Source organism: Neomonachus schauinslandi, chromosome 11, assembly GCF_002201575.2.
Source record: "Neomonachus schauinslandi chromosome 11, ASM220157v2, whole genome shotgun sequence".
NCBI classification, from domain to species: Eukaryota; Metazoa; Chordata; class Mammalia; order Carnivora; family Phocidae; genus Neomonachus; species Neomonachus schauinslandi.
Window position 1 is genome coordinate 52,886,774 of NC_058413.1, and position 27,933 is coordinate 52,914,706.

The window sequence follows — 27,933 nt, forward strand, 5'->3', positions numbered from 1 at the left end:
TCAAGTCTTCTGTATCCTTGCTGACTTTCTAGCCCCTTGTTCTAATTACTGAAAGGAATGTTGAAATCTCTGACTACCATTGTAGACTTGCTATTTCTTCTTTTAGTTCTGTCAGTTTTTGCTTCATATATTAGTAGCTCTATTATTAGCTACATACACATCCAGAATTGTGTCTTCCTGATGGAGAAGATGATGACGACCTTATTTTTAATCATTATAAATTATCCCTTTTAATATTTCTTGTCTTGTAGTCTATTTTGTCTGATATTATTATAACCACTCCAATATTTTAATGGTTATTGTTACTCCCCATGGTGAGCAACAGCTAAAATTTTGGCTCAGTTATTTTGTCTTCCAGCTACTATTTCCTGTCAAGCTCCTGGGAGTTTCTGCTCCACAAATGTATTCAGGTTTGACTGAGGATTTGGAGGTTATTTACATATACGCAAACTTGAGGGTTCCTGACATCAATCCTCAAGCCAGTAAGACCAAGGCTCTGTGCTTGAATTCTAGTCGTGCAGCCCCTTGCAGAGAGCTATTTAATGTAAATATCACCAAGTACAGTCCCTTTCTTTTAAGGGTCTATTTCTTTCTGTTTTTACATGGCTTGGATATCTTCCAGTTCTATTAAGTAATTATTTTAAATATTTTTACCTCGGGTTAATAACTGTTATCTAAAGGACGATTGGTCTAATATGAGCTAGTTCCTTATTACCAGAAGCAGAAACCACCCTTGTGGAGATAGTCTACATTCAAAATGAACTGCAAAGAAATTAAATTTTGTTCAATAGTTTACCATTAATATTTCTACTCTAATTCTGAAACTTTAATATATTGCAGGATAAAACAAATAAAATACTAAGGTAATATTATTAGGAACCAAGATTTTCAATATAAGAGAAAAAAGATAAATATAAAATCAAAGAAGTTCAACAAAATCCTTCTAATTTTAAATTTTAACTGGAAATATCAACATGAACTCATGATTTAAAAAAAATAATAAATTCCTAGCTCCAAAAACAAAGAAAGGGCCAAGACATAAATGACACCCATTACAATAAGCACCTTCACATTCTAGACCTTGGTGTCTAAATACTATCCTCTATTAAAAGAAATCAGAGCTCCTTGGAGAAATGGCTAATTCTAAGTCTGATCAGGGAAAATACAAGGCGAGTCTAAAATAGCAAGCTTGTGTGAGAAAGTAAGAAACTGTTCAAAGACTAATGGGAATAATGTCAAAAAAGCCTAAATGGACTCTCAATGGACAAATTTAGACACTATGGGGCTTAAAAGAGGCCATCTGTAATGGAAAATACATTAAATTAATACAAATCCATAACAAATTGAGAATATATAAGGTGGGACTCCATGAGGAGAAGCAAAGGAAAAAATATCTACCACAGAGCTGTGAACTGAAAAATTCCCAGAGCTTATACAGGGCTGAAAGATATTACAGTTCTATCCAGCCAGATTGAAAAACCTTGTTGGAAACTTATGGCATAATAAGAAACTATAGAAAGGAAATGCATTGGTAATAGGGCTAAATTTGCCCTACTGGAAAGGCTATTCTAAACCAACCCAAACAAAGCTTAAAAACAAACCTCCAAAGGATCAAACTGATCTGCAAATGAATTGGCAGTTGGAACAAAACTCAACAGTCTTCAAAGAAGAAAGGAGAATCCAGACACTCAATAACCAAACACTCAGAATTTCTACTAGGTATTTGAAAAGCAGAAAAACACAAGCCATAACTAAGGGAAAAAATCAATTAAGAAAGAGAAACAGAAAACATAGATAGGATGGAACGAGCAGACAAGGACTTAAAGTCATTATTATAAACACACTTAAGGATTTAAAGGAAAACATGAAGATAAATAGGGGTGAACTGGGAATATAAAGAACCAAACAGAATTTATAGAGCTGAAACTGTAAATATCTGAAATAAAAATTCACAGGATGCCCTTAACAGTAGATTACACACTACAGAAGAAAAGATCAGTGAACCTGAATACACAGTAGCTCATCAAACTGAACTTAAGACAAAAAGTAAGGCTGGATAAAAATGTGAGGTGTAATCTTTGTATGTGATTTATAGGACAATATCAAGTAATCTAATATTCAGTGTTGCTGACGCTGAACTACCCTATGTGACAGCGAGCAGGTCAGTTGTTGCCTGGTCACAAGAGAATTTTGGGGGGATGACAGAAATATTTGATATCTTGAATGTGGTGATGAATACTTAGGGAGATGCATTTCTCCAAGCTCACCAAACTGTTCACTTGAAATGGTTACATTTTATTGTTTGTATATTATACCTTGATAGAGCTGATTTTTAAAATTCCATGACAGCATAATGATACTTAAGTAAGAGAGAAAAATACCCAGCTGCCAATACTGGAGGTGACTAGTACTTGCTAATTGCAAGTACAAGAAAAGAAACTTTAAAAAGAGCTGGTAGCACCATCTAATTAAGTGACTACTACTAGCATCATTAATAGAGAGGCAACTTGATAAAAACATTCTGTGATGAAAAACATAGCATCTATCTATAAAGTATTCTTGCTTAAAATACTCATTCGAATCAGGCCTCCTGCTTTAACTTCTATATTACAGAATTGGAATAAACAAAGTCAATACTGTAAAATGTTAATTGTTGAATTTAGCATATTGAGAAATATATATTTACTCATCTTTTAAATATGGTTGATATTTTTCATAATAAAAATGAAAGAAAGTGGTTAGTCAAAAGGTCTGCTGACATGTTACATGAGTACAGTGAAAACCTGCAATAACAGGCCCAGAGGTAATGTCAATCTGGATATAACATGACTGGAAATTCTGTTTTTATAGCAGGCTCATCCTTAGCATTTCCTTACATTTTATGCAAGTGAAATTTTTAGGTTTCTCCTATCGCATGCTGGCAAGGGGTATTAACTACCATTTTTTGAGTCACTGAGGTACAAGGATGACATAATTTTGAATTCCTGATGTACAATAGAAGCTTATAGGATGATAATTTAAGAGAAAATGTTATTTATGAAAATGTGTTTATATAGATAATAATTGATTTTTTTTTGGTTTTGTTAATTCACTTTGTTAATGTACTTTGGCTTTCAAATGTACATTCAATTCAGATTAAAAAACTATAGTTAATATCTTAAAGAAAGAATCATATAGTCTATAGTTCCTTCTGCAGACCTCACACCAAATGTGAGTTACTAAAAATTTCTGGGTATCTTTGACTTCTTACATTAACTTTCTCCTCTTTGTGTCTCCTCACTGTCAAAAAAGAGAGAACTGCCCTCAACCCAAATAAAAGGAAAAATTTAAACATGCAAAGAATAATTGTGTTCTGAACAACATAAGTCATGTACAGCTTCCAAAAAGATGGTATTTAAAAATTCTTGGTCTCTTGGTAAGCTACTTTTAAAATAGGAAAGGTAAGTCAGATGAAGAATGTGTGTGTGTTTGTGACAAAGGCACGTCAAAAAATTTAAATACATAAATACCAGGTTAAGAAGACTGTTACTAAAGTTTAACTTAAGCAGCTACTGCTCTGTTTCAATTCTTGAATTTGTCAGGGGCTGCAAACAGTACCACATCTAATACAAAGATTTTGTGACAATCGTAGAGATCATAATAATATAATAATAGTTTGTTCATCACTGTATGTATAGTATATCCATCAGTATTTGGCACATGGCAGGTATTCATTAAGTATTTGTTAAACTAATCAATTAGTGAATTTGTGACACATTAACTAGCCAATACTTAATTAGTCACTATATAAACCCTATTCTTTGGAAAAGCACAGGCCATTTATATTTTTGATTTCTTATGTTTGGAAAAAGTTTATTACTGAGCACCACAAAGGTTTTTATTCTAATCAGCAACACTGAATGGAAACACTATACAGAAAAGACTGGATAAAGTAGATTAACCAACAAAGGAGAGTAACATTCATGTTGGTAGGAGTTAAAAACCAAACATGAAGGAGATAATGGAACTTTAACCAGCTTTTTTCCTTTTGATTAGGTATTTATAGTAAAGTAAATAACTATTGAATGGAAAGAGAAAATCCAATACAAATGATATAAAGGCAAAGGAAAGAAAAAAAGAATCTGCAGAAACTACTAATGTCAATTCTTCTGAAGGTTCTTGTGGTCGGTCAACTTTACCCAAAAATGTCATTATGACAATTTGGTTAAGTACTACCCCAATACTACACTCACATATTTGCCATCTAATTTTAGCTGGGTTATTCTTTATATCTGATAGGTGAAAATCAAGTGAGAGATCATTTTAAGATAGCAGTAGGACTAACTATATTTCATAGATATTTAAAGCTGAGATAATGGATCCAGCATCATGGCTCTTAGCATATTCCATATTTTTGGTAAGAAAATTATCTTTGAGAATACAGACTTAAATACTGGTATTAGGAGAAATGAGACATTCCGTTGTGGGAATCTCACTTCATATTTTTAGCTTTAAGCTAACAAACACAGGGCTCTTTAGCACACTCATGGAAATAACATGTCATTCAGCCTAAATGCAGACTTTGTGGGACTGATACCTACTGCTGCCACTACTGGGGGGTTTGGTGGAGCGATGACACCAGACAGTGACACCATGGAGGGAGTCTGGAAACGGAAAATACAAGAGAACACACCCTTCACAAAACTTCTGAGACTTGTCCTGTTCCACCAAGGCTCTGAAACTGGCTTCACTCTCCTGCTGGATGGAGAAACAAACAGCAGGAGAAACTCTCATACACAAGCCAGTGTCTCTCAGATCAGGCAAGGGCCTGCCAACAGTACTTGGCCGATACACTAGGGTAGTGGTTTAGCCATGACTCTGAATTCAGAGTGGAAAATGGCTATTTATTGTACACACTGCCCTCTTCACTATGGAGGCTATGGATCATGTGCCAGGAACAAAGGCAAGTTGGGTTTACTAGGGTTTCTGTACACCAGGCAGATGGCAAGCCTTTCTGGTTCAGATCACTTCTGTGGGGTTGTGCCAAAAACATGCTCATACTCCCTACGTTTGCCTAAGCTGCCTCTCTTCTCACTACCCCCTCCCCCTCAACCAACCACTGAAACACTTCCTCAAAACCTCTAGAGTCCTGAGGGGATATATGAAAATCACTAGTTTAGATTAACCCTCAACCAATTGCAAGAACTCCTTGTAGAGAGTCCCTGGCAGTATCTTGTACACTTATAGTGTTATATACTATGTCCCGGGGAGCTTACTCTCTTACTGGGCAAATGACTGTTAGAGAGCATTTCCCAATGCCAGGCTCAAATCTGCCTCCTTCCTACCTTCTTCTTTTGGTTCAAGTTATGCCTCTTGACATTGCATGGCAAAAATCTTGTGCTATCCCTTTTTCTCTAATTAAATAATACTCATCTGTCAACAGCCATCTCAAATTCTATGTCTTCTGTGTTACCTGCCCTAACAACTTCTGCCACAGTGGTCTCTGTGTCCTCCGGGTTCTTTAAGTATTAAGTATACTTGTGTGGACCACGCCTCAGCATTTATGTTTTAAAGTCTTAGTTATCTTTGACACTCTTTATGCCTTCCTAACAGGAACATATTCTCCTTGAGGTCTGCATAGTCTCAGTCTTTCTAAAATGTCTATTTTCTACATCCCTTCAACATGTTGCATTGGGTAGATAACTATATATATAGATAACTATACACAAGTGTGCACAGGTCATCCATAAACTGGTCCTAAACCACAATTATTTCACTTACTTCCTACCACATTTCCTCACAAAAAACCTCCACTCTAAACAAATCCAACTGCCAAATTGTATCCTGTGTCTTCCTCCTTTGCAAATAACTTCTTTCTTTTCCTCTCAACCTCCCTGCCACTAGGTCAGGGAATACTACTCTAGGGCACATGAACTTCTGGACACTGTACACAAAAAGGCGTTTTTTTTTTTTGTGGGAGAGAGGGTTTCACACTTTCATACACAAAGGGTTCCATGACCCCTCACCAAAAGATTAAAATTCACTGTTGTAACATTTTTTGCCTTGTCTGCTTAACCAAATCTCTCTTTTTTAAAAGATCAGCTTATGCCCCTGGACCAGTGAACCTTTAATTATCGGGGAGGACTTTTCAAGGCTCTGAACATATATATATCAATTTTATGCCATTAATTTGACTGATTTATTATGTACCTTATAAAAACTTTAAAATTATATCTTTATCATGGTGTAATTCTGTTAATTTTTCTTGATTATAAACTCTTCAGATAACAGGTTCAGTGTCTTTTTGTTATGTGTACTAACCTGTATGAAGCAGGTACTCAAAAATAATACTCTGGACTCAGATGAAGATGCTGAGTCATCTTCAAATTAACCAGTGTATAGAAATTGAATTCTGAAGGTATATATCACAGCTGTGATGTTGCTGGAGCTGGGCAAAATGCCACAGTTAGCTGTCACCTCACCTCTGCTTTACGAATATTTTCTCTAGCTTCATCTATTTTCTGTTCCAACTCTGCCCGGCTTTGTTCTGACACTGCAACTCCATGACATTCCAGATCATCTAGAACCTATTAAAGAAAACAGGAAAATGATGACTGATTTTTTTTTTTTTTTGCTTTAGTGACTAGAGTACTTAGGTAATTAAACAGACTTCAGTGACGAGTGGCCACAATTCCTTTTTTAACCTTTAATTTTTTTCACTTATTTGTTAATTAAAAAAAACTCTTGATACAATTATACTCATACAGAGTTGCAAAAGTAGTATAGAAAGTCTCCCCACCCCTTTCCCCCATGGCAACAACTTATACAACTATACTACAATATAAAAACCAGGAAATTGACATTGGCACAATCTACAAACCTTATTTGGATTGCATGTTTTGATATGCATACCTTCAATTTCTAAAAATTAAATGAATATGGGGCGCCTGGGTGGTTCAGTTGGTTGAGCTTCTGTCTTGGGCTCAGGTCATGATCCCAGGGTCCAGGGATGGAGCCCCGCATCAGGATCCCTGCTCAGCAGGGAGACTGCTTCTCCCTCTCCCTCTGCCACTCCCCCTGTTCCTGCTCAGTCTCTCTCTCTCAAATACATAAATAAAATCTTCTAAAAAAATTACATGAACATAAAGTACTGTTGTAAAATAACTAATAAAAAATGGCAAAAAGTCTCATATTTGCACATCCCACTATGTGCCCCCCTCACCCCAAGATCATTACTGTCCCATCAATTTACATGTATTTTTCTGAACTGTTTCTTATGTATCTGTACATACTTGCACAGTTTCATTTAAAAAACAGTAAAATGATGGGGCACCTGGGTGGCACACTCAGTTAAACAGCTGACTCTTGGTTTTGGCTCAGGTTGTGATCTGGGTTGTAAGACTGAGCCCCGCCTCAGGCTCCATGCTCAGTGTGGAGTCTGCTTGGGTTTCTCTCTTCCTCTCTCTTCTGCCCCTCCCACTGTGCTCTCTCTCTAAAATAAATGAATACATCTTTAAAATGAGATCTATCATCCCCTCATGTGTCTGAGACCTTTTTATAACTGTACAAATAGATTGACTTCATTCTCTAATCCATAGATGCAATAGTTTAGCTGTACCATTTTTTATTTACTCTTATTCTATTGCTATTTGAGTTTCAAATTTCCCAAAATTATAAATAGTACTGTACAAACAACCTGCAATCTAGTTCCTAATAACTGTAGGACTGAGGTCCACACCCTAATTCTGGAACTGTTTATATGTAAAATATAATTTACAGATATATTAGAGTTACAGAACTTAAGATAGGGAGATGATCCTGGATTACTGAAGCAGCTCAATCTAATCATTATGACCTCCTATAAGCAGAGAACGTCCTCTGGCTGGAATCAGATGAGAGACAGGCCAAATGGAAGTCAGGGAGATTCCAAGCACAGAAAGGATTCAATGCATCATTGCTGGCTCCGAGATTAGAAGCCCATGTGCAAGGATCAGAGAGAGTAGCCTCTAGGAGCTAAGGTACCCCCGGCTGACAGGAAAGAAGCAGGGACCTAGGTTCTACAGTTATTAGGAACTAGATTCTGATAACAACCTGAATGAGCTTGGAAGTGGGTTCTATCCCAGAGGCCAGCCTAGCTAGCTAGCTAAAACAACTTGATTTTGGCCTTGTTAGAGCGTGAGCAGTAAAATCAGCTAAGCCCATCCAGATGTCTGACCTATAGAACTGTGAGATAAAAAAATTTGTATTGTTTTAAGCTACTGAGTTCATGGTAATTTGTTATGGCAGATATAGAAAACACAACCATCAAACATAATGTTTTGCTGTCAGTTTCAGGAAGCTATCCTTGTTAGGATGAAAAATTCTTTCTCTTGCTGGCTGTGACTTTCATTTTATTTTTTAATCACTAAGAGATAATGAATTTTATCATATGATTTTTTGGTAACTATAAAAAAAATAGAATTTTTCATCTTTATTTGGTAAATGCAGTTTATTATATTGATAAATTTTCTAGTGTTGAATCATCCTGGCACCCTCATTAGTCATGTGCTTAAAATATAACTGGATTCATTTTTATTAAAATTTATTTAGCATTTTTATAAGTTTGTTACATCTTTGTTAAAAATCAATGGACTATATATGTGTGTGCCTACTTCTAGACTCTTTTTTGTTCCATTCATCTGTAAGTCCATTCTTACACCAATACTACATCTTGATTTCTGAAGTTTTATGTCTTGAAATTAGGTAGAGTAAACCCTCCATTTTTTTAAAGGTTTTTTTATTTGAGAGAGAGAGACAGCACGAGCTGAGGGGGAGGGGCAGAGGGAGAGAGATAAGCAGACTCCATGCTGAGCAGGAAGCCAGGACCCTGAGATCATGACCTGAGCTGAAGGCAGATGCTTAACTGACTGAGCTACCCAGGCGCCCCAGCCCTCTAATTTTTTTTTTTTTTAAGATTTACTTATTATTTTGAGAGAGAGAGAGCCTGTGAGCACATGCACATCGGGGGAGAGGGGAGGTGGTGCACAAAGGGAGAAGGAGAGAGAGAATCCCAAGTAGGCTCCATGCTCAGTGCAGAGCCCAATGCTTGCTTAACTGACTGAGCCATCCAGGCACCCCAGCCCTCCAATTTCATTCTTATTTTCCCAAAACTGCTTTAGTTAATCTAGATCATTTGCATTTCCATGTATGTTTTAGAAGCATTTTGCCAATTTCTATAAAAACTCCTGCTGGATGTTTGACTTGGATTGCACTGAATAAATGGATTAGTTTGGAGATAACAGGTATTTTTAAAATACTGCTACCTTTACAAATGAACAAAGAAAAAAAAGAGATAAACCAAAAAACAAACTCTTAAATATAGAGAACTGATGGTTACCAGAAGGGAGGTAGGTGGGAAGATGGGTGAAACAGGAGATGGGGATTAAGAGTACACTTATCATGATAAGCAGCAATAAGTAACATATAGAATTGTTGAATCACTATATTGTACACCTGAAACTAATATAACATTGTATGTTAACTATACTGGAATTAAAATTAAAAAAAAAAACACTTCAGTTCTCCATGTTAAAAAAATAGAAATAAAATAAAAATATTGAAACTTCTATTCCATTGGTCTATATGTCTGTCATGACAATACTACAATGTTTTGAATACTGTAGCTTTGTAATAAGTTTTAAAGTCAGGAAGTATGAGTCCTTCAACTTTGTTCTTTTTCAAGACTGTTTTGGCTAGCCAGGGTTCCCTGAGATTCCGTATGAATTTTAGGATGGGTTTTTCTATTTCTGCAAAAAAAATACTGTTGGGATTTTGATAGGGATTGCACTGAATTTGTAGATCATTTTGGGTGGTATTGTCATCTTAATATTATCTTCCATTCCGGGCGCCTGGGTGGCTCAGTTGGTTAAGCGACTGCCTTCGGCTCAGGTCATGATCCTGGAGTCCCTGGATCGAGTCCCGCATCGAGCTCCCTGCTCGGCAGGGAGTCTGCTTCTCCCTCTGACCCTCCCCCCTCTCATGTGCTCTCTCTCTCATTCTCTCTCTCTCAAATAAATAAAATATTAAAAAAAATATTATCTTCCATTCCATAAACACAGGATGTCTTTCCATTTATTTATATCTTATTTAATTCCTTTCATCAGTGTCTTATAGTTTTTAGTGTACAAGTAATTTGCCTCCTTGGTTAAGTTTATTCCTAAGTATTTTATTCTTTTTGATGGTATTGTAAATGGAACTGTTTTCTTAATTTCCTTTTTGGATTGTATATTGTTAGTGTATAAAATGCAATTAATTAGGGGCACCTGGGTGGCTCAGTTGGTTAAGTGTCTGCCTTTGGCTCAGGTCATGATCCCAAGGTCCTGGGATTGAGCCCCACATTGGGGTCCCTGCTCCTCCCTCTCCTCCCTGCTCATGTGCTCTCTCCAGCTATCTCTGTTGCTATCTCTGTCTCTCTCCCAAATAAATAAAAATCTTTAAAAAATGCAATTTTTGTGTGTTAATTTTGTATTCTGCAACTCTGCTGAATTTGCTTACTAGCTCTAATAGGGGTGTGTGTGTGTGTAAGATCATTTTATTTGTGAACAGAGATAATTTCACTTGTTTCTTTTCAATTTCGATGCCTTTTAGTTCTTTTTCTTGCCTAATTGCTTGGCTAGAACTTCTAGTATTATAATGAATAGAAGTGGCAAAAGGGGGCATCCTTGCCTTGTTCCTGATCCTAGAGAAAATATTTTGAGTCTTATTTCATTGAGTAGCACTGCTTTTTAACAAATTGATTATGAAATTGACTCTTCTCTCTTTCTGTCTCCAAATAAGTCTCTAACTCCCAAAATGTTAGATCACGTATTCTCCTACACAGATTAATGATGCTCTGTTCATTTTTAAAAAGTCTTTTATTTCTGTGTTTCAGTTTGGACAGTTTCTTTCTTTTTTATTTTATTTTATTTATTTATTTGACAGAGAGAGAGAGCACAAGCAGGGGGAGCGGCAGGCAGAGGGAGAGGGAGAAGCAGACTCCCAGCTGAGCAAGGAGCCCGATATGGGGCTCGATAGTTTGGACACAGTTTCTCTTGCTATATATACTTTTAAGCTCATTGTTCTTATGGTGCCACCCAATCTATTGAATTTTTCATTTCAAATACTGTATTTTCAGATCTCGAAGTTCCATTTGGTTCTTTTGTATATTTTCATTTTCTTTCTTCAATATGTTCATGTTTGTTTTCTTTTAAATCCTTGAACTTATTTACTGTTCTCAAGTCCTTATTTGCTAATTCCATCATCTTTGACATTTATGGGTCTGCTTTAATTGATTTTTCCTTTGGTCATGGGTTATATTCTCTTGCTTCTTTTAATATTTAGCAAATTTGATTCTTGACATTGTGAATACTATGGGTTTTTTTTTTTTAATGCCTTTTTTTTGGAGGGGAGGGGCCGAGGGACAGGGAGAGAGAAAAAAGAGAATCTTAAGCAGGCTCCACACCCAGCACACAGCCTGATGCGGGGCTTGATCTCACAACCCTGAGATCATGACCTGAGCCAAAATCAAGAGTGGGACACTTAGAGATGCCTGGGTGGCTCAGTCAGTTAAGCACCAGGGTCCTGGGATCGAGCCCTGCATCAGGCTCCTTGCTCAGTGGGGAGCCGGCTTCTCCCTCTGCCTGGTGCTCCCCCCTCTTGTGCGCTTGGGCTTGTGCTCTCTCTCTGATAAATAAATAAATAAAATCTTAAAAAAAAGAGTGGGATGCTTAACTGACTGAGTCACCTAGGTGCGCTGTGATACTATGTTACTGAATACTGGATTTTGTTTCCTTCCTTGAAGAGTAGATTTTTTCCCCCCCTGGCAGGCAAATAAGTTACTTGTGGATTAGTCTGATCTTTTTGAAGCCTGTTTTAAAGCTCCCTTACGTTAGTTCTAAAGTAGCCCTATTCCAAGACAAGTTAGCCCTGGAACCACTGTATGATCCTTCTGTAGTCTCCTGAAGGCCCCAGGTGATCCATGAGTAGTCTCAACCTATGCTAATCACAACTTGAATGTGTTCTGGACCTATGTGACCTCTGGGAATCCTTCAGCTTATCTCCTCTGTCATTTTCTACCCCATATTGTGGAATTTCATCATATGCATGTATGGCTTAGTATTCAGCAACAGAATGAAGGGGGGACCTATGTCAATTTTTGGAATTCTTTCTCTGCATCCCCATATTGTCTGGTACTTTGCCCTGAAATTCATGCCACTTCAGCCACTCTGAACTCTATAATCTCTGTCATCTCAACTCAGTGAGTCTGTGGTACCATGCTTAAGTTCTCCCTCCCTGCACTGCAATATAAAAAGTGCCTTTAGGCAGAAAACCTGAGAGGGCATACGGCTACTAATTTCATTGTTTTTTAAGTGTGATCCCATGGTAATTTATCATGGCCAAAAGCAGAACTGGTTTTAGTATTAAAAAAACCTTAATTTTATTGCTTAAATTATACCTTACTAGATTAAAGCCTAACATAGGTCATGCTATTAAGAAATGGAGAAATTGTTGAAATCTGCCTTTATCTATCTCCTAGCAGAAAGACACAGTATGCCTTGACAACAGATAGAGGAAGCAGACGTATTTTTAATATCTGAACATTTACTTTCAAATATCATAAAGCATTTTAATAAAACAAAGTCTCTTCATGTGTTCTACATTTTGAACTATAAAGCTGTAGTAATTAATCTAATCACTATTTATTGGATATATGGTAGACAGATAACTTGTCTCTCTAGTTCACAAATTCTTTGAGATAAACTGTTAGAGGAACTGCACTCAAGAAGCCTTATCTGTCTGTGAATCTCATTTACATGACCTACTGGAGTCTGACACCAGACTTTGGGAGATTTGGGGTAAAGAGAGGAGTTTTATTTTGCATGCAAGAGGGATGTAAACTGTTATAACCAGAAGGCAGACTGTGGAAGACTGTGTTTTTGAAAAAAGTTACTACAATATTTCCCACTCCACATGTTCTTCTAGAACCTTGCTATTTCCCTACCAAGAAGTAGAGTTTATGTTCTCTCCCCCTGAATCTGGACAACGGGCCTTTGTGACTGCCTCAGTTAACAAAAATACGACATCAAAGTAATATCATGTTATTTCTGAGGCTAGGCCAGAAAAGATAACATACCTCCTACTTGGCTCATTCCTAGGACTCACATCTTTGGGGCCCTGTGCCACCATGTAAGAGGTACAGCTAAGCTGAAGCCACTGCGCTGGAGAGACCATATGGAGAGACCACAGAGAGTCTGAGATGCATGAGGAGCTCTAGCTGTTCTAGTTCCCAGCGGTTCAAGTCTTCCTGTTCCAAGAACCAGTTATTTCAGTGGGGAAGTCTGTGAGGTGACTCTAGCACCAATCACTACCTGACTGTAACCACATGGGAGATTCCCAAGCGAGAAGTGGCAAGCTAAGCCCATCCAATCTCCAGAGTGCTAAGAGACAATTAAAAATGCTCTTCTTTGTGGCATTAAGTTTGAGGTGTTTTGTTTTGCAGCATTAGATTAGTGGAACATTGAACTCAGGGTCCCTGTGAGATAGTAAAAAGAAGTCAAGGCAGGCAAGAGGATATATGTATACACAGAAGAAAGGCCCAGTGTTGGAGATATTAATTTATGATTTTTGGTAAGTGGTTGAGAGTGCCTATAATGAGAATAAAGAATAAGAAAAGATAGCCTAGTACAGAACTCTAAGGAATTTAAATACTTAAATATGAGGTGAAGAAAGAAGAACCTATCAAAGAATATAGGAATGGCTAGAGAGGCAGAAGGAAAACCAGGACAGTGTTAAGTCATGGATAACTAGAGAAGAGGGTGTTTCAACACAAAGGGAGTTGTCAATTATGATGAAACTGCCAACAGGTTTTGAGAAATGAAAGAGTCCATTTTGGATTTAGCAACACAGACATCACTGGTGATTTTGGCAAGTGTAGTCTGTATGAAGTATGAGGGAAGGGAAAGCAGGAAAAGTCCAAATATTATGGGCTAAAAAATAAATGTGAGATTAGGAAATATAGACATTAAATATGAACAATTCTTTTAATAAGTTGGATGTGAAGGTTAAGAAAAAGTTATAAATACATGGAAATTAGAAAAAATTTGCTATACCTAATTTCTTTGTGCTTAGAGTTTAGTCTTGAAGATACATTTTTTTGGTGCTTAATTTCACTTTTTAAATTTTTAATTTAATTTAATTTATTTTGTTAAGTAAACTCTATGCTCAACATGGACCTTGAACTCACGACCCTGAGATCAAGGGTCGTATGCTCTACCGACTGAGCCAGCCAGTCTTCAAAAAAATTTGTCTAAGGCATTAAAAGCTTATTTCAACACAGGCATGTCTCTTCTACTACCTGAGAGACGGTAATACACTATCACTAGCCATTCAGGAAATGTTATGGCAAGCAGATAAATTACTGTGTTGCTGCTTGAAGGGCTTAAGGAATTTCCAAGCTAAGTAGATAGCTGAGAGCATACTGCTGAGTGGATGAAATTACAGAAAAAACATAAAAAGGGTATTTTTCACATTAACAAAACTCAACTCCTTAAATAGGTTTGACATTTTGCTTAAGCTAAATGTAGCCTAAGACTCTCTCTATTACACTTACCCTTTGTTGGTGAACAATGTTTTTGTGCTCACGTGCCACACGGGTGGCCCATTTTCGAGCCTCCTTGTTTAGACTGTGCTCCTCTGTGGTCCCAGTTTCTGATTCTAATTGTCGGCTCTACAACATAAGAGAGAACAGAGACCAAACATTATTATGCCTACTGAAATCACTACTGTTTGCAGGTGGACCAGAGAGCTTTCACTTAATCAGCACTCAAAACAGGCCATGCTCCACTACTGTGGGAAGCAATGTCTCATGTCAGAACACTAGCAGGACGGTGTGAAACCATAAATGACCACAGCTTTTTTTTCATTTTACACTGCTTAATAGTAGAGCTTCATCTCTAATGGACTGATCCATTTCGGGTCTGAAAAAAGCTAGCTAAACAAAGGAAAAAAAGGTATTCATGCCAACCTACTATGACACTAAAATAGTTGCATAGGTAAAATGGAAACAATTGTTTCAATGGGATTTAAAAAAAGAATCAATGGATAGAAGTGAAGAGAACAAAACAATACAATAACAGCAACACAATCTCTCTGTCCACAAAGATACCGGGTTTAATTTAGTTTCAGGTGCATCACCAATCCACCAAAAACCCTCAAACTAGGTTTTGCCCTTCTTCCTCTGGACTTTAATATCATATGAAAGAGAGGGGTGCTCGATTAAATGATCAGTAAAGGTTTCTTCTAGCCCTAAAATACTATTTTGTTGCACAAAGAACAAATTGCAAAATCTAAATTAGCAATATTAATAGTTAACCCCTACTATACAAAGCAGTGTGAAAAGTGCTTCATATAACTTTTATTTTTCAAAAAAGATTTTATTTATTTATTTGAAAGAGAGAGAGTGAGCATGAAACGGGGGAGAGGCAGAGGGAAAGGGAGAAGCAGACTCCCCACTGAGCAGGGAGCCCGATGCAGGACTGGATTCCAGAACCCTGGTATCGTGACCTGAGCTGACAGCAGACGCCCAACCAAGTGAGCCACACAGGTGTCCCTGCCTTTTTTTTCACATAACTTTTTTTTTTAAGGTTTTATTTATTTATTTGAGACAGCACAAACAGGGGAAAGAGCAGATGAAGAGGGAGAAGCAGACTCCCCACTGAGCAGGGAGCCTGATGCAGGGCTCGAACCCAGGACCCGAGATCATGACCTGAGCCGAAGGCAGACGCTTATCTGACTGAGCCACCCAGGCGCCCCTCACATAACTTTTAGAACAACCTTATGAGATAAGTCATACAGCCATCTTATAAAAAGGAAACTGAGGCTGAGAGAGGTTAGGTAAAATTTCTAGTGTCTACCAGGTATTAAATGTTACAACTTTGATTTTACAAGTCTGATTTCAGAATCAGAGCTCTTAACCACTAAACTATTTTTATTTTCTCTAAACTCTTAAGAACCCCTGACAAAAATCTAATAATTGGGAAAGCAAACAATTTCTTAAATATGAATTATCCCAAGAAGATTTTAATACAAAAAAAGAAGCAAAATTTTACAGTGGAAAGATTTTAGAAAACTGACTTTTGCAAGGCCACATAGCTCAAAATTGGTAAAGCATAACTTGACTGGATTAAAAACTTATTATTTCTGTTGGGGGGATTATAGGCAAGGTTCAAAAACTTTTACTCAGGGCACCTGGGTGGCTCAGTTGGTTAAGTGACTGCCTTCAGCTCAGGTCACGATCCTGGAGTCCTGGGATTGAGTCCCACGTCGGGTTCCCTGCTCAGTGGGGAGTCTGCTTCTCCCTCTGACCCTCCTCCCTCTCATGCTCTCTGTCTCTCATTCTCTCTCTCAAATAAATAAATAAAATCTTAAAAAAAAAAAAACCTTTTACTCTACGCATACATTTCAGCTAAAGCTAGATTATTAAATGCATTGAAATACAGCAAAAGAATCAAAGTCAAAATCTAACCAACTTCACCATTACATTTTATTATTCTGATTCATTCTTTGGGCTATTAGGAATCTGAGAACCATCTTTATTATTATATTTTGCTTTGTAAAAGGATCTAGGCATTTAAATTTTAATCCATTCTCAGAAGTTAGGGTTTAAAATGTTAAACCCTGGGTAAAGATTACAAATGCAATCTACATTAATCAGAGGAATCTAATATATAAATGGAATGCCAGAAACGTGTATTCTGAAGAGCCCAGGCATAGGTTTTTAAGTCAGACAGACTCAGTTTTAATCCTATGTCCTTTATGATCTTTATGATCTGGGGCATATTATTAATCTGAGTCTTAGTTACATCTGAAAATTGGTGAAAATGCCTATCTCATTGGGGTTATTAAGATAAAATGAGCTCATTAAAAAAAAAGATAAAATGAGCTCATTATTATAAACATTCTCTTATAGTACCTATATTATTAAGTATCCAATAAGTGGTAATTGTTAATGCTAAAGACCCAGTTGAAAATTACCTGAAACAAAATTTTTTGTTATTAACAAAAAATTCCACATAATTCCTAGGTTCTTGCTAGCCCAAAGAATGAATCAGAAACAAGACTGAAGGTATGTTGAAAGATCAAGGCAGATCTCAAACACAGAATGAACTTACAGGGAACAGAATAGGTGAGAAAGGAGACAGCTGATGGAGAAATTTGATTTTTATCACTGAGCAACATTTTAGGAATAGGTAAGTGGGTTTAAATGTGTAATGGCTGCAGATAGGCCACAGCCCTACTTGCTCACACATAATCTCTACCTTTTTACTGAGTATTTCCTGTGCTTAAGACCTGGGGAAGTAAAGATAGGGCCTTTCCCCCTTACTCTTTGGGTTTACTATTCCTCAGACAGGAGTGTCTAACGATCAGGACAGACAACAAAGGCCACTGATTGGGAGATACAATTTTGTGATTCAAATTCAAGTTAATTTTTTTTCCCATGAATTCTAAAATCAAGCCATGGGAAGGGCGCCTGGGTGGCTCAGTCGTTAAGCGTCTGCCTTCGGCTCAGGTCATAATCCCAGGGTCCTGGGATCGAGTCCCACATCGGGCTCCCTGCTCGGCAGAAGCCTGCTTCTCGCTCTCCCACTCCCCCTGCTTTTGTTCCTGCTCTCGCTATCTCTCTCTCTGTCAAATAAATAAATAAAATCTTTAAAAAATAAATAAATAAAATCAAGCCATGGGAAGACATGTGGAAGCTACCTATAACTCAGGTTTAGACTAATGAGAATTTCATAAAAGGCAACACAGCCCATGTGTTAAACAATACACAGAGAAACATTCTAATGCAACCTCTACCATCCAAGATTGATACAAATCAGGATCTAGTGTAGATCTGATGGTGGTGTTAGCAGTGGTTGATTCTACCAAAGGAACTGCTAATGACTGCTTCTTTTTGAAATGTTAGCTAATTTAATCTTTAGTTCACTCTTTTTTTTTTTTTTTTAAAGATTTTATTTATTTATTTGACAGAGAGAGACAGCGAGAGCAGGAACACAAGCAGGGGGAGTGGGAGAGGGAGAAGCAGGCTTCCCGCTGAGCAGGGAGCCCAATGTGGGGCTCGATCCCAGGACCCTGGGATCATGACCTGAGCCGAAGGCAGACACTTAGTGACTGAGCCACCCAGGCGCCCCTTTAGTTCACTCTTTTAACATTTTTCCTTTACCTCTTAAAAATGTATTTGAAACATCAGAGAAAAATAACATATATACGCTCTTAAGCACAAAAATTTAAAGCACATTGTTATCTGCCTGAAGCAGAATATGAGAATTTAAAAATTATGTATCAAAAAGCACTATAGCCTAGCTCTGACAAAGTTCACTTACTGAACTTGATTATTTTTAAAAGAGACTAATATCTCAATTCTCAGAATAATAGTGGCACAAAAATAATTCAAATAAATTACAAACTGAAGAGAAATGCTATAAAAGGACTTTCCTATCAACTTTTAAGTATAGGATAGGTAGTTTTTCATTTGTCATTTGTCAGCTTGGCTATTTGATAAGTTAGGTCAACTAAATGTGAATTTTGAGATCTTTGGAAACATCAGATTTTATAAATCATACAAGTTTTAGTAAAAAAAAAAATTACAGAAGCAGATGGGTCTTTTCCTGGAAAATAAATATTAACCTAAACACAAACCTATGCTGTTCCCTCTGGGTAAAATAACTAATCTCAGTTCACACATGTGGGGGGAGGGGCAGAGGGAGAGAATCTTCAAGTAGACTCCCCGCGGAGCGCAGAGCCCAACACTGCTGGATCCCACAACCCAGGAGATCATGACCTGAGCTAAAACCTGGAGTCAGACGCTTAACCCACTGAGCCACCCAAGCGCCCCCTCAGTGGTTACCTTTGGACAGTGACAGTTCAGGTGAAAACTTTCTACTAATTTTTTTATAATTAGAAAACTATAGAGCTATGTTAATTTTTTCTAAAAGGGTACCATTTATTGCATATTTAAACTCTGTGCTAACTGCTTTACATACATTATTTAATACTCAAAATAATCCTAATAGAGATTCTCAATTTATAGCTATGGAATTCTAGGCTTAGAAAGGGTATGTGTCTTTTCTAAAGTCAGTAAGTGGTGAATTTAGAACTTGTATTGAGATCTCTTTGACTTCAGATTCCTTGCTATCTTATGACTGTCTTACTAACTGTTCTATTTAGTTAATGCCAATACTGATAAAAATAGAGGCAGTAATATTTAAGAAGACATTGCAAAAATAAAAATTTCCTTTGAATGAAACTTTGGCTAGGCCATTTACTTAGAGGTAAGACAGATTTTGATTTCATTTTGTTTTTAGAAAAATAAAAGCCAAACTGTTTCATATGAGTTTAAGAAGGCCTTCAGAGCCTAGCAATGTTAAATTTTTTAAAGTTCCCAATTTTTACAGAATATATTTAAATATTAGTCTTTTCAAATTTGTAAGAACTACACGACAGAAATTAACATTCTACTATTCTTGATATATTAGTTTTTAAGTCATCTTAATGATTTTGTCCTTAGTTACCCTCTCAAGATATCATTTCAGTTCACTTTAGGATTAAAATAAGGACACAGAAGTTTCAGACAGGTATCTGAGCATATGCCCAGAAGGGCAAAGTGAATAGGGATAAAAAAGTTGATTTCATACAAGAAACACTTCATTATTTTTCAAGTCTGTTATCAAAATATAATCATTTGAAAGAGAGAAAAAGAGATGGTCGTATGATGAATGAAAACCACAAACAGAGCAAAATACTAGCATTTCAACCTAATTTCAAAAGATAATGTTAGGGTTGTCGTATGCCAGGAATAATCTGGTTATTAACCCTCATTCAAGGGATTTGTATTACTTGTATTTTTCAGCTTACTGGTATATATTTATTGTGTTAAATATGTAATCCAACTTTAGTTTTTATGAAATTTAATAATATACTGTTAATTATTTCAAGAAAGTTAATTTTTACTTGCTCTGAAAAGGGCCTCTTCAAGTAAAAAGCATCTGGATCTGTGTAGGTTATTATATTCTTAGTACTTATGTTTATACAGGTTCACCATCCTATAATTTTGAAATTCACAATGTTCTGAAAATCACAGGTATTTTAGGTAAGTTTGGAGCCACAGCTCATTTGTGGCAAAATTTGACTTGAACCGAAGAAACATTATTTATAGTTTTTATTTATTTCACTTAGTATGACTATTCAAATGTTTTACTGCAAAAATACCAAGCTTGATCATGAGGTCCTTCCCGTTGTTTAGGGTGTTATACAATATGTGGTATATGGATCACCCTTCAAAAACCTGGAAAATTCTGTTATTTTATTTTATTTTTTAAATGTTTTATTTTTAAGTAATCTCTACACCAAACATGGGGCTCAAACTCAGAACCCCAAGATCAAGAGTCCCATGCTCTACCAACTGAGCCAGCCAGGTGCCCCTAAAAATCCAGGATATCTATGTTATTTATTCATTTTAAATGTTTTATTTTTTAAAAATATGAACACTTCATGAATCTGCGTGTCATCCTTGCACAAGGGCCATGCTCAACTTCTCTGTATCGTTCAATTTTAGTGTATATGCTGCTGAAGCAAGCACCGAAAAATTTTAAGTTTTGAAAACCCATCTGACCTGAAGGCTTTTGATGAGAGATTGTGGACCTCTAAGTCACATATTTTAAATCTATCACATAACTTGGAAAGGAGTGGAGCAGTGCTCCTCATGAATCATAAACTTATTCTGACTATACTTGGAGAGTAGCCCTTTTGCTTAGAAGAGATGCAGGAACTCACAACTGGGTTGAGTGTGTGTAGTCTCTCAGGGAAGCAAACAAGAGCTATTAGATACCAAACGTGAAGCTAAGAGAAAAACATGTCCTTCAGTAATGCCATGAAAACAAGACAAGAAACCAACAAAAAGTCTTGTCTCTGACACTCTCTAGATATATGTCGAGGCATGACTGGTTGGAACAGCCACATGACGAGTATGTCTTTATTTTGGCAGCTCTCACAGATGCTCTGCTTTAAGAGCTGTAATCACAGGCTAGATAAAAAAGTGAACTCCCAGGCTCTTTTGTGTCAGTACATTACTGGATACCTGTAGTAAGCTCTGGATACCTGTAGACTAAGAATGTATCAAATCCAGAGAAAGCATAAAGACTCATTATATAGATGGTAGGTTTTCTACAAAACCAAATTAAGTCCTTTTTGAAAGACTGAAGAACTTAGGACAACCCCCTCTGACTGCCAGCACTGCTGTTTCTGGCCTTTCATTTTTGGGATACTGTGGTAAGTATATGTATAGGAGGGTGGTACCTATTCACCCACAAGGAGGATTTTCCACCAATTCTCTATCACAGTGCTTTCATGGTCATATGCCAATGCTTTATGCAATACAAGATTTCCATCAGCAGATAAAGCCACTCACTAACAATGAGAATTTTCAAGTGATTTCCCTGTATGGCATACTGATCCCATATAGTCTTTTACAGACAAGGGTAATTTTTGGTAAATATTTTTTTCTTAGTTTTATTGAGAAATAATTGACATACATCACTATATAAGTTTAAGGTGTACAGCATGTTAGTTTGGTTTACATATATTGTACGTATTTTTAGTAGATGCATAAAATGCCCCACTTAAATGAAAATGTAATGTGCAAAAGTCCTAAATTACAGCAAGTGGCCATTTTACTTAATATAACTTTTAATCTTTACATGGTAGAATTAAATATAACCACTAGTGGCTAAAATAACAGGAAAAGATCATGGATCAGAAACTTGTCAGCTATATTTTTTAAGATTTTATTTATTTATTTATTTGAGACAGAGGGAGCACAAGTGGGGGGAGGGGCGGGGGAGAGGGAGAAGCAGCTTCCCCACTGAGCAGGGAACCTGATGTGGGGCATGATCCCCAGAACCCTGGGATCATGACCTGAGCCAAAGGCAGACGCTCAACCCACTGAGCCACCCAGGCACCCCTGTCAGCTATTTCTTGTATCTGTGATACTGTGATAAAAATGTCAGTTTCTGATATCTGTGAAAATCTTATTTGCAGTTCAGGAAAGGTAAAAAGGAAAGGGTCTTCGCATTCCCACCAGGAAATTTGGGGGAAAAGTTTCCGTAAGTTTTTCCTGCCTTTTTATGTGTGTGTTTCCCATGTTATTCCCCATCTCAGGCTGAAATAGGATAGGAGGTCCTTTTCACAGGATGTGAGGAAATGTCCTTAAGGACAGACATCAGTAGTTCTGGTAATGGAAGGGACAAACACTGAGGTGTATGTAGGGCAGAGGTGCTGAAAAGTATAAAAGGGGTAGGAATGGACACTAACTGTTAGCTATTGGCTGCTGTTTATTCTAAACAGATTGCTTTTTAGGCTTATAAACTGCTAAGAAAGAGGCTGATGAGATCTACGTTTTGGAATGAAAAAGGAGAGCAGAAGTCCCAAGGGACTTTCAATGATCAACTCAGTAATGGAATTAAGAGCAGGGGTACCATGAATATAAAAGTGTTACAAGACTTCATAATCTTTATAATGTCTTCAATATTTGATATTTTGGTATTTCCTATAGCAATTAGGGGCAAAACCTAAAAAAATGAAATATGCTTGTCTTGTGAAAAGATACGGGAAAAAAAGTCAACATTTATTCTGTATCTACTATGTGTCAGGTACTGAGTCAAATGCTTAAGTATCTCATTTAATTTTCAAGCAGATTAAGGTCTTTAACATTTACATATGAGAAAGCTGAATCAGAGAGGTTAAATATAATAAGATTTTCACAGATATCAGATAAACATATAAATATATAAATATATAAACATATAAATATGATAAGATTTTCACAGATATCAGATAAACATATAAATAAAATAAACACAGCCAGCAAATGGCACAGCCAGGACTTGACTCCAAAGCTCATGATTTCTTATTGTATGACACCTGTATCAATCTCTAACACAAGCATGACCCACATGACAGCTGAATGACTCTCCAAAACTGAGATCCTAATATATGTACTTGTCAATTTTCCCTTATAGAACATCCCCTTTTTTGGGGGTAAGGGAAATTTTAGGGTACATCTTATATCCTTCTTAGAATAATCTTGCATTAAAAACTCATTTCAGCAAAGAAAGGTGAACATTACTCTTTCTAGAAAGGATTTTTAACTTTCTGGTATCATCTGAAAAATGGTATTTGAGGATATAAAGAAAGGACACTGTAGAAATCAATAACTCTATATGGAAATAAAGACAAGAAGATCTTTCAGTGTTAACCATGAGACAGCTACTAAGTTATTACATCAGATGAACTTGCCACTGATCACTGTCACTTGGAATGATCTTATGGTTAACACTAAGATTCCCAATCCGATTCTATGGCTGTACAAAACAGAAATAATTGTGTCTTTATACAACCATTTTGGCCAGTTTCTTTTGGTATATCACTCTAAAGCATGAGTCAAAATAATCACATATTAAAATAAAATGACAAGAAATTTCGATTCATCAGCAAGTAAAGATAAGCCAAAAAACCAAAATGGGTACAATCATTTTAAGCCTTAATTAACTTTGACAGTAATATTGTGACTGTATGTTTTCATCTGGGCATTTTGGACTTTTGCAGGAAAAATACTGCAATTTGAAATGGGTTATATTAAAATAGGCTTCAGTTACCCTTGATAAAGGCGAGATTAGAACTATAATTCTTTCCAACATGCCTCTCAAGAAAAACTAAGGTGCTTCAGACAGGATGAAAAATGAGAAGTTCAATCCTTTCACTATAAATAGGAAAGGAAATCCTTAATTTATATGGGAAAATGGAAAGTCCCAGTTTACGCTGAATTCAGTGACCCCTTACAAACACACACACACATTTTTAATCCCAATACCAGGTCCCACCCTTCATTAACATGCAAACCCACACATCCCATCTCTCCCACCCTTGACCCACACCCCCATATACCTCAGCTATGGTCATTCTCAGAGCACTGACAGGGGAGAGCTCAATATCCACCAGTTGGGCAGCTTTTAAACTCTGCCCAGTAAAGATTGCACAAGGACAGAAAAGAGCATAGTTAGAATTTTAAGGCAAACAGGGACATGCAGCTAAGAACATTTAACAGTGTCTACAAACAGAGGAGGATTTAGGATTGTAGCTGGGCCTTGGGACAATGAGAGTCTACTGTTATTCTGATTTTTCTGAGGAAAATGGGCAGAGATAAATTAGTCACTATTTTAAGTCAAGCTTGGTGAACCTGTCCACACCCTGTATCTTCTAATGCTCTGCTTCATCCCTCTCAGGTAAAGAAGTCAAATTATAGGACAACATCGCTGAATCATTAAGCAAAAGTGGATTGATTAAAAAAAAAAAAGGCACATATAAAGGGCAAGAGTTATAATCTAGAGGTAAATGCTGATTTCCTACATTTCTTTATATAGCCACAAACAGGGCTCCTTAAAATGTAAGAAAAGTAATGAAAAATCTCCAGCAAAGGTTTCTATTAAACTGATACCATGAAACTCTGATATAAATTCCCCTGGTTCTGATTCCAGGTTTACTAAAAGACCTTATGAATATAATTTGACTTCCCTCTTGGCTTGCCTACATTGAAAGAATGTGCTAGATATGCCAACATGCGCCTTCTTAACTTGTAGAAGTTGATTGTCTTTTTTTTTTTTATCAAATTAGCATTTTGGTTCTATTTTTTTAAATTCAAATAATGGCAAACATTCTTCATAAACTCAATGATAAAATGCATGATTGCTTTTTAAAAATTGTCAATTTGGCATTTATGTTAATACTCTGACATTCTAAGAAATCTGAAAGGAATTATAAAGGGCCTGTAATTTTTTATAAAGCCAACCAAAATATGTGTAGGCACATATGCACTGTTCTGCTTATTGATTCTATTCTGGTTAAAATTTTTTTTTTTAAGATTTTATTCATTTGACATAGAGAGACACAGCGAGAGAGGGAACACAAGCAAGGGGAGTGGGAGAGGGAGAAGCAGGCCTCCCGCGGAGCGGGGAGCCCGACGCGGGGCTAGATCCCAGGACCCTGGGATCATGACCTGAGCCGAAGGCAGACGCTTAATGACTGAGCCACCCAGGCGCCCCTATTCTGGTTAAAATTTAACCACTGGTTTCTTTGGAAGTGTTTACATGTGAAGAATTTCATAGATAGAAAGTATAATTTATATTTGAATTGAAAAAATTTTTTTATTGAATATTTTCCCTTCTTCCTTCTGTTCAGTTTGCAGGTTTTTAGTTACATGTCTCATAACTTAACCTCAGTTAAATTGGTGACATAAAGAAACTGGGTTTTAATTACATTTAGAAAGGAGAAATGTCAGCTTCTCTGCATACTCACAGTTTTGTTATAAAATTAAGGAGATGCACTCAGCTTTTTCTGCCTATTCCAAGGATAATAGTTACTTGAGCACAAACATGGCTTAAAAACAAATGGAATGAAAATCTGGAATCCCCTTACAGTATCACTGTCACAGGGCTGGAACTGGAAGGGCTGGGGCTTGTGGAATACAGCATTCTCTTGTAAAAACAGCTGAAGATTATAGTCCCGTACCACCTAAAGAGAAAATAAAGTATCTTTAAGCCTTTAATAAGGTTACGATGTCCAGTAATTATATTTTAAAATTTAAGATTTATCCTGCTTTCCAAAAATGAGAAATCATCCAACACTACGTAATCAAAAGAAAATGGTAAGTACACATTTTTTTCATTTTAGATAACAGTTGTTACTTATGTGTCCTATTTTCTCAATAGTCTAAATATAGAAAGCACTAGTTTAGAAACTAGCCCAGACTAGATAATATGCAATATTTTAAGACAGCAAAAAGATTGCAATTATACAAAAAGTTGCTCTTTTTAATGGGGGCAATGGGATGAAAACAGGGAAACACACTAGTCCCTTACGTCTCTCTCAGCTATAAAGTTTTGTAGACCTCTTAAAGTCTATATAGAGATGGTATTCCACTAGGAAACTGCCAGATAACCCCATCCATAGCACAAAATAGTATTAAAACAATTTTTTTAAAGCCCCAAAGTGGGGCTTGAACTCATGACCCCGAGATCAAAAGTTGAATGCTCTACCAACTCAGCCAGCCAGACACCCCACAAAACAGTATTTTTATAGTACTTCTTGGCATCATTTCTAGGAAGTTACATTCTTTTTTTTTTTTAAGATTTTTTTTTTTTCATTTTTAAGTAATCTCTATACCCAGTGTGAGGCTCGAACCAACAACCCCAAGATCGAGAAGTTACGTGCTCCACCGAGCCAGCCAGGTGCCCCTAGGAGGTTACATTCTAATTACCATCTTAAGGCATACCAAGGAATTCATACAGAAGGGGACCTCTGATACACAGAATGTAGCAAAACAAATAGTACAGAAAGACAGCCATTTGAAGAGACTCCACTGCACTATACACCCTGGGAAAGAGTGGAAATCAATGACATTTGATTGTGCAGGAACCCATTTTCCACGTTGCTACAGTGCTTACCCTTCACTTATCTTTCATTAGCACCTCTGCCAGAGGATGGGCAGAAGAAGAAGAAAAAAGTTTAAAGAAGCTCTGTAGCTATACCTTAGTAGTCCTGGGAAAAGGGTTTACTGAAGAGATAGAGAAAGTAGGGGTTATATTTTACATTTTATTTACCAGCACAAACCCAGTTCCCTATCGCTCATTCAACAATCATTTATTGAGAGAGCTTACCAAGCCCAATGTCAACTGCACTGTTTGAGGGCAATATATAGATGAATAAAGATGAATAAACAAGGTTAGCATCTTCAAGGAATTTATAATCTGGAAAGTGGGAGAACCAGACAGTACACAATTAAATATACTGTGGAAGTATGTATGTAGTGGGTACTAGGAGAACACAAAAGAGGGTGTTATTTAATCCAGACTGATGGGGTGAGATGGGGTGAGGAGAGCTTGGGAGAATTTTGTCAGGCAAGGCTGGCTGAGTAAACATATTCTCAAAGGGAAATGCATTTTTTTCTTTTCCTGGATTCCAGTTTCCTGGATTCCTTGACACAGCCCTGAGAGCCTCACTAATCACCATGCAGAAAAAGCTAAGAGGATCATCCTTCTAGTTACAGCATTTTTAGATTTTTAACTTTATTGTAACATAAATAAAAGTAGAGACAACAATAAACCCACCTACCTCTCCCACCCCCTGTACTGAAGCAAGTCCCAGACATTTCATTTCATCCGTAAATATTTCAGTATGATATCTAAAAGACAAGGACTTTTTTAAAAACCCTACCCATATTAAAATTTATAATAAATGCTTATAAAACAACCAATAAGTGTTCAAATTTCCCTGATTGCTTAATATTTTTAAGTTTTTCAAATCGGGATCAAAATAAGGCCCCCACAGTACACGTGGATGATGTTGCTTAGGTTTCTTTTCATATATAGGCTCCTTCCTTCCTCCATCTCTTTTTTTTCTCTCTTGTACTTTATTTGTTGAAGAAACTTTCTTTTTGTCCTGTAGCATTTCCCACAGCCTGAATTTTGTTGACTGCATCCTTGTAGTGTTCTGTTTCCTGTGTGTCCTATAAGTTGATGCTTGATTTCATTCAGGGTTTTTTTTTTTGTTTCTTGCAATGTGATGTTTACTTCCCTGAGGAGGGTTGCCTCTGACTTACCTCTTTTTATGATATTAACCACTAGAGTGAGCTGAATGGTAGCCCCTAAAAAAGTAAGTCCATGTCTTAAACCCTGGAACCTGTAAATGTTACCTCATTTGGAAAAGGACCTTTGCAGATGTAATTAGGTTAAAGATTTTAAGATCATTCCAGATTCCCTCGATGGGCCCTAAATCCAATAAGTATCTGTATAAAAGACACATAGAAGAAAACCCAGAAGAGCCAATATG

General features: G+C 36.8%; 1 protein-coding gene and 1 non-coding gene across 2 annotated transcripts in view; both read right to left on the reverse strand.

The window, feature by feature from the left end:
- The window catches only part of FCHSD2 (FCH and double SH3 domains 2), a 303,207-nt gene that overhangs the window by 31,473 nt on the left and 243,801 nt on the right, over window positions 1–27,933 (reverse strand). The window contains exons 10-12 of the mRNA XM_021704593.1: window positions 25,522–25,617; window positions 14,606–14,722; window positions 6,462–6,566 (exon numbers count right to left, since the gene is read on the reverse strand). Of these exons, the coding sequence (XP_021560268.1) occupies window positions 6,462–6,566; window positions 14,606–14,722; window positions 25,522–25,617 (318 nt within the window). The remainder of the gene's footprint in view (window positions 1–6,461; window positions 6,567–14,605; window positions 14,723–25,521; window positions 25,618–27,933) is intronic.
- Window positions 20,527–20,632, reverse strand: LOC123326254. The gene has a single exon (XR_006540965.1). It is a non-coding gene; the product is annotated as a U6 spliceosomal RNA (small nuclear RNA).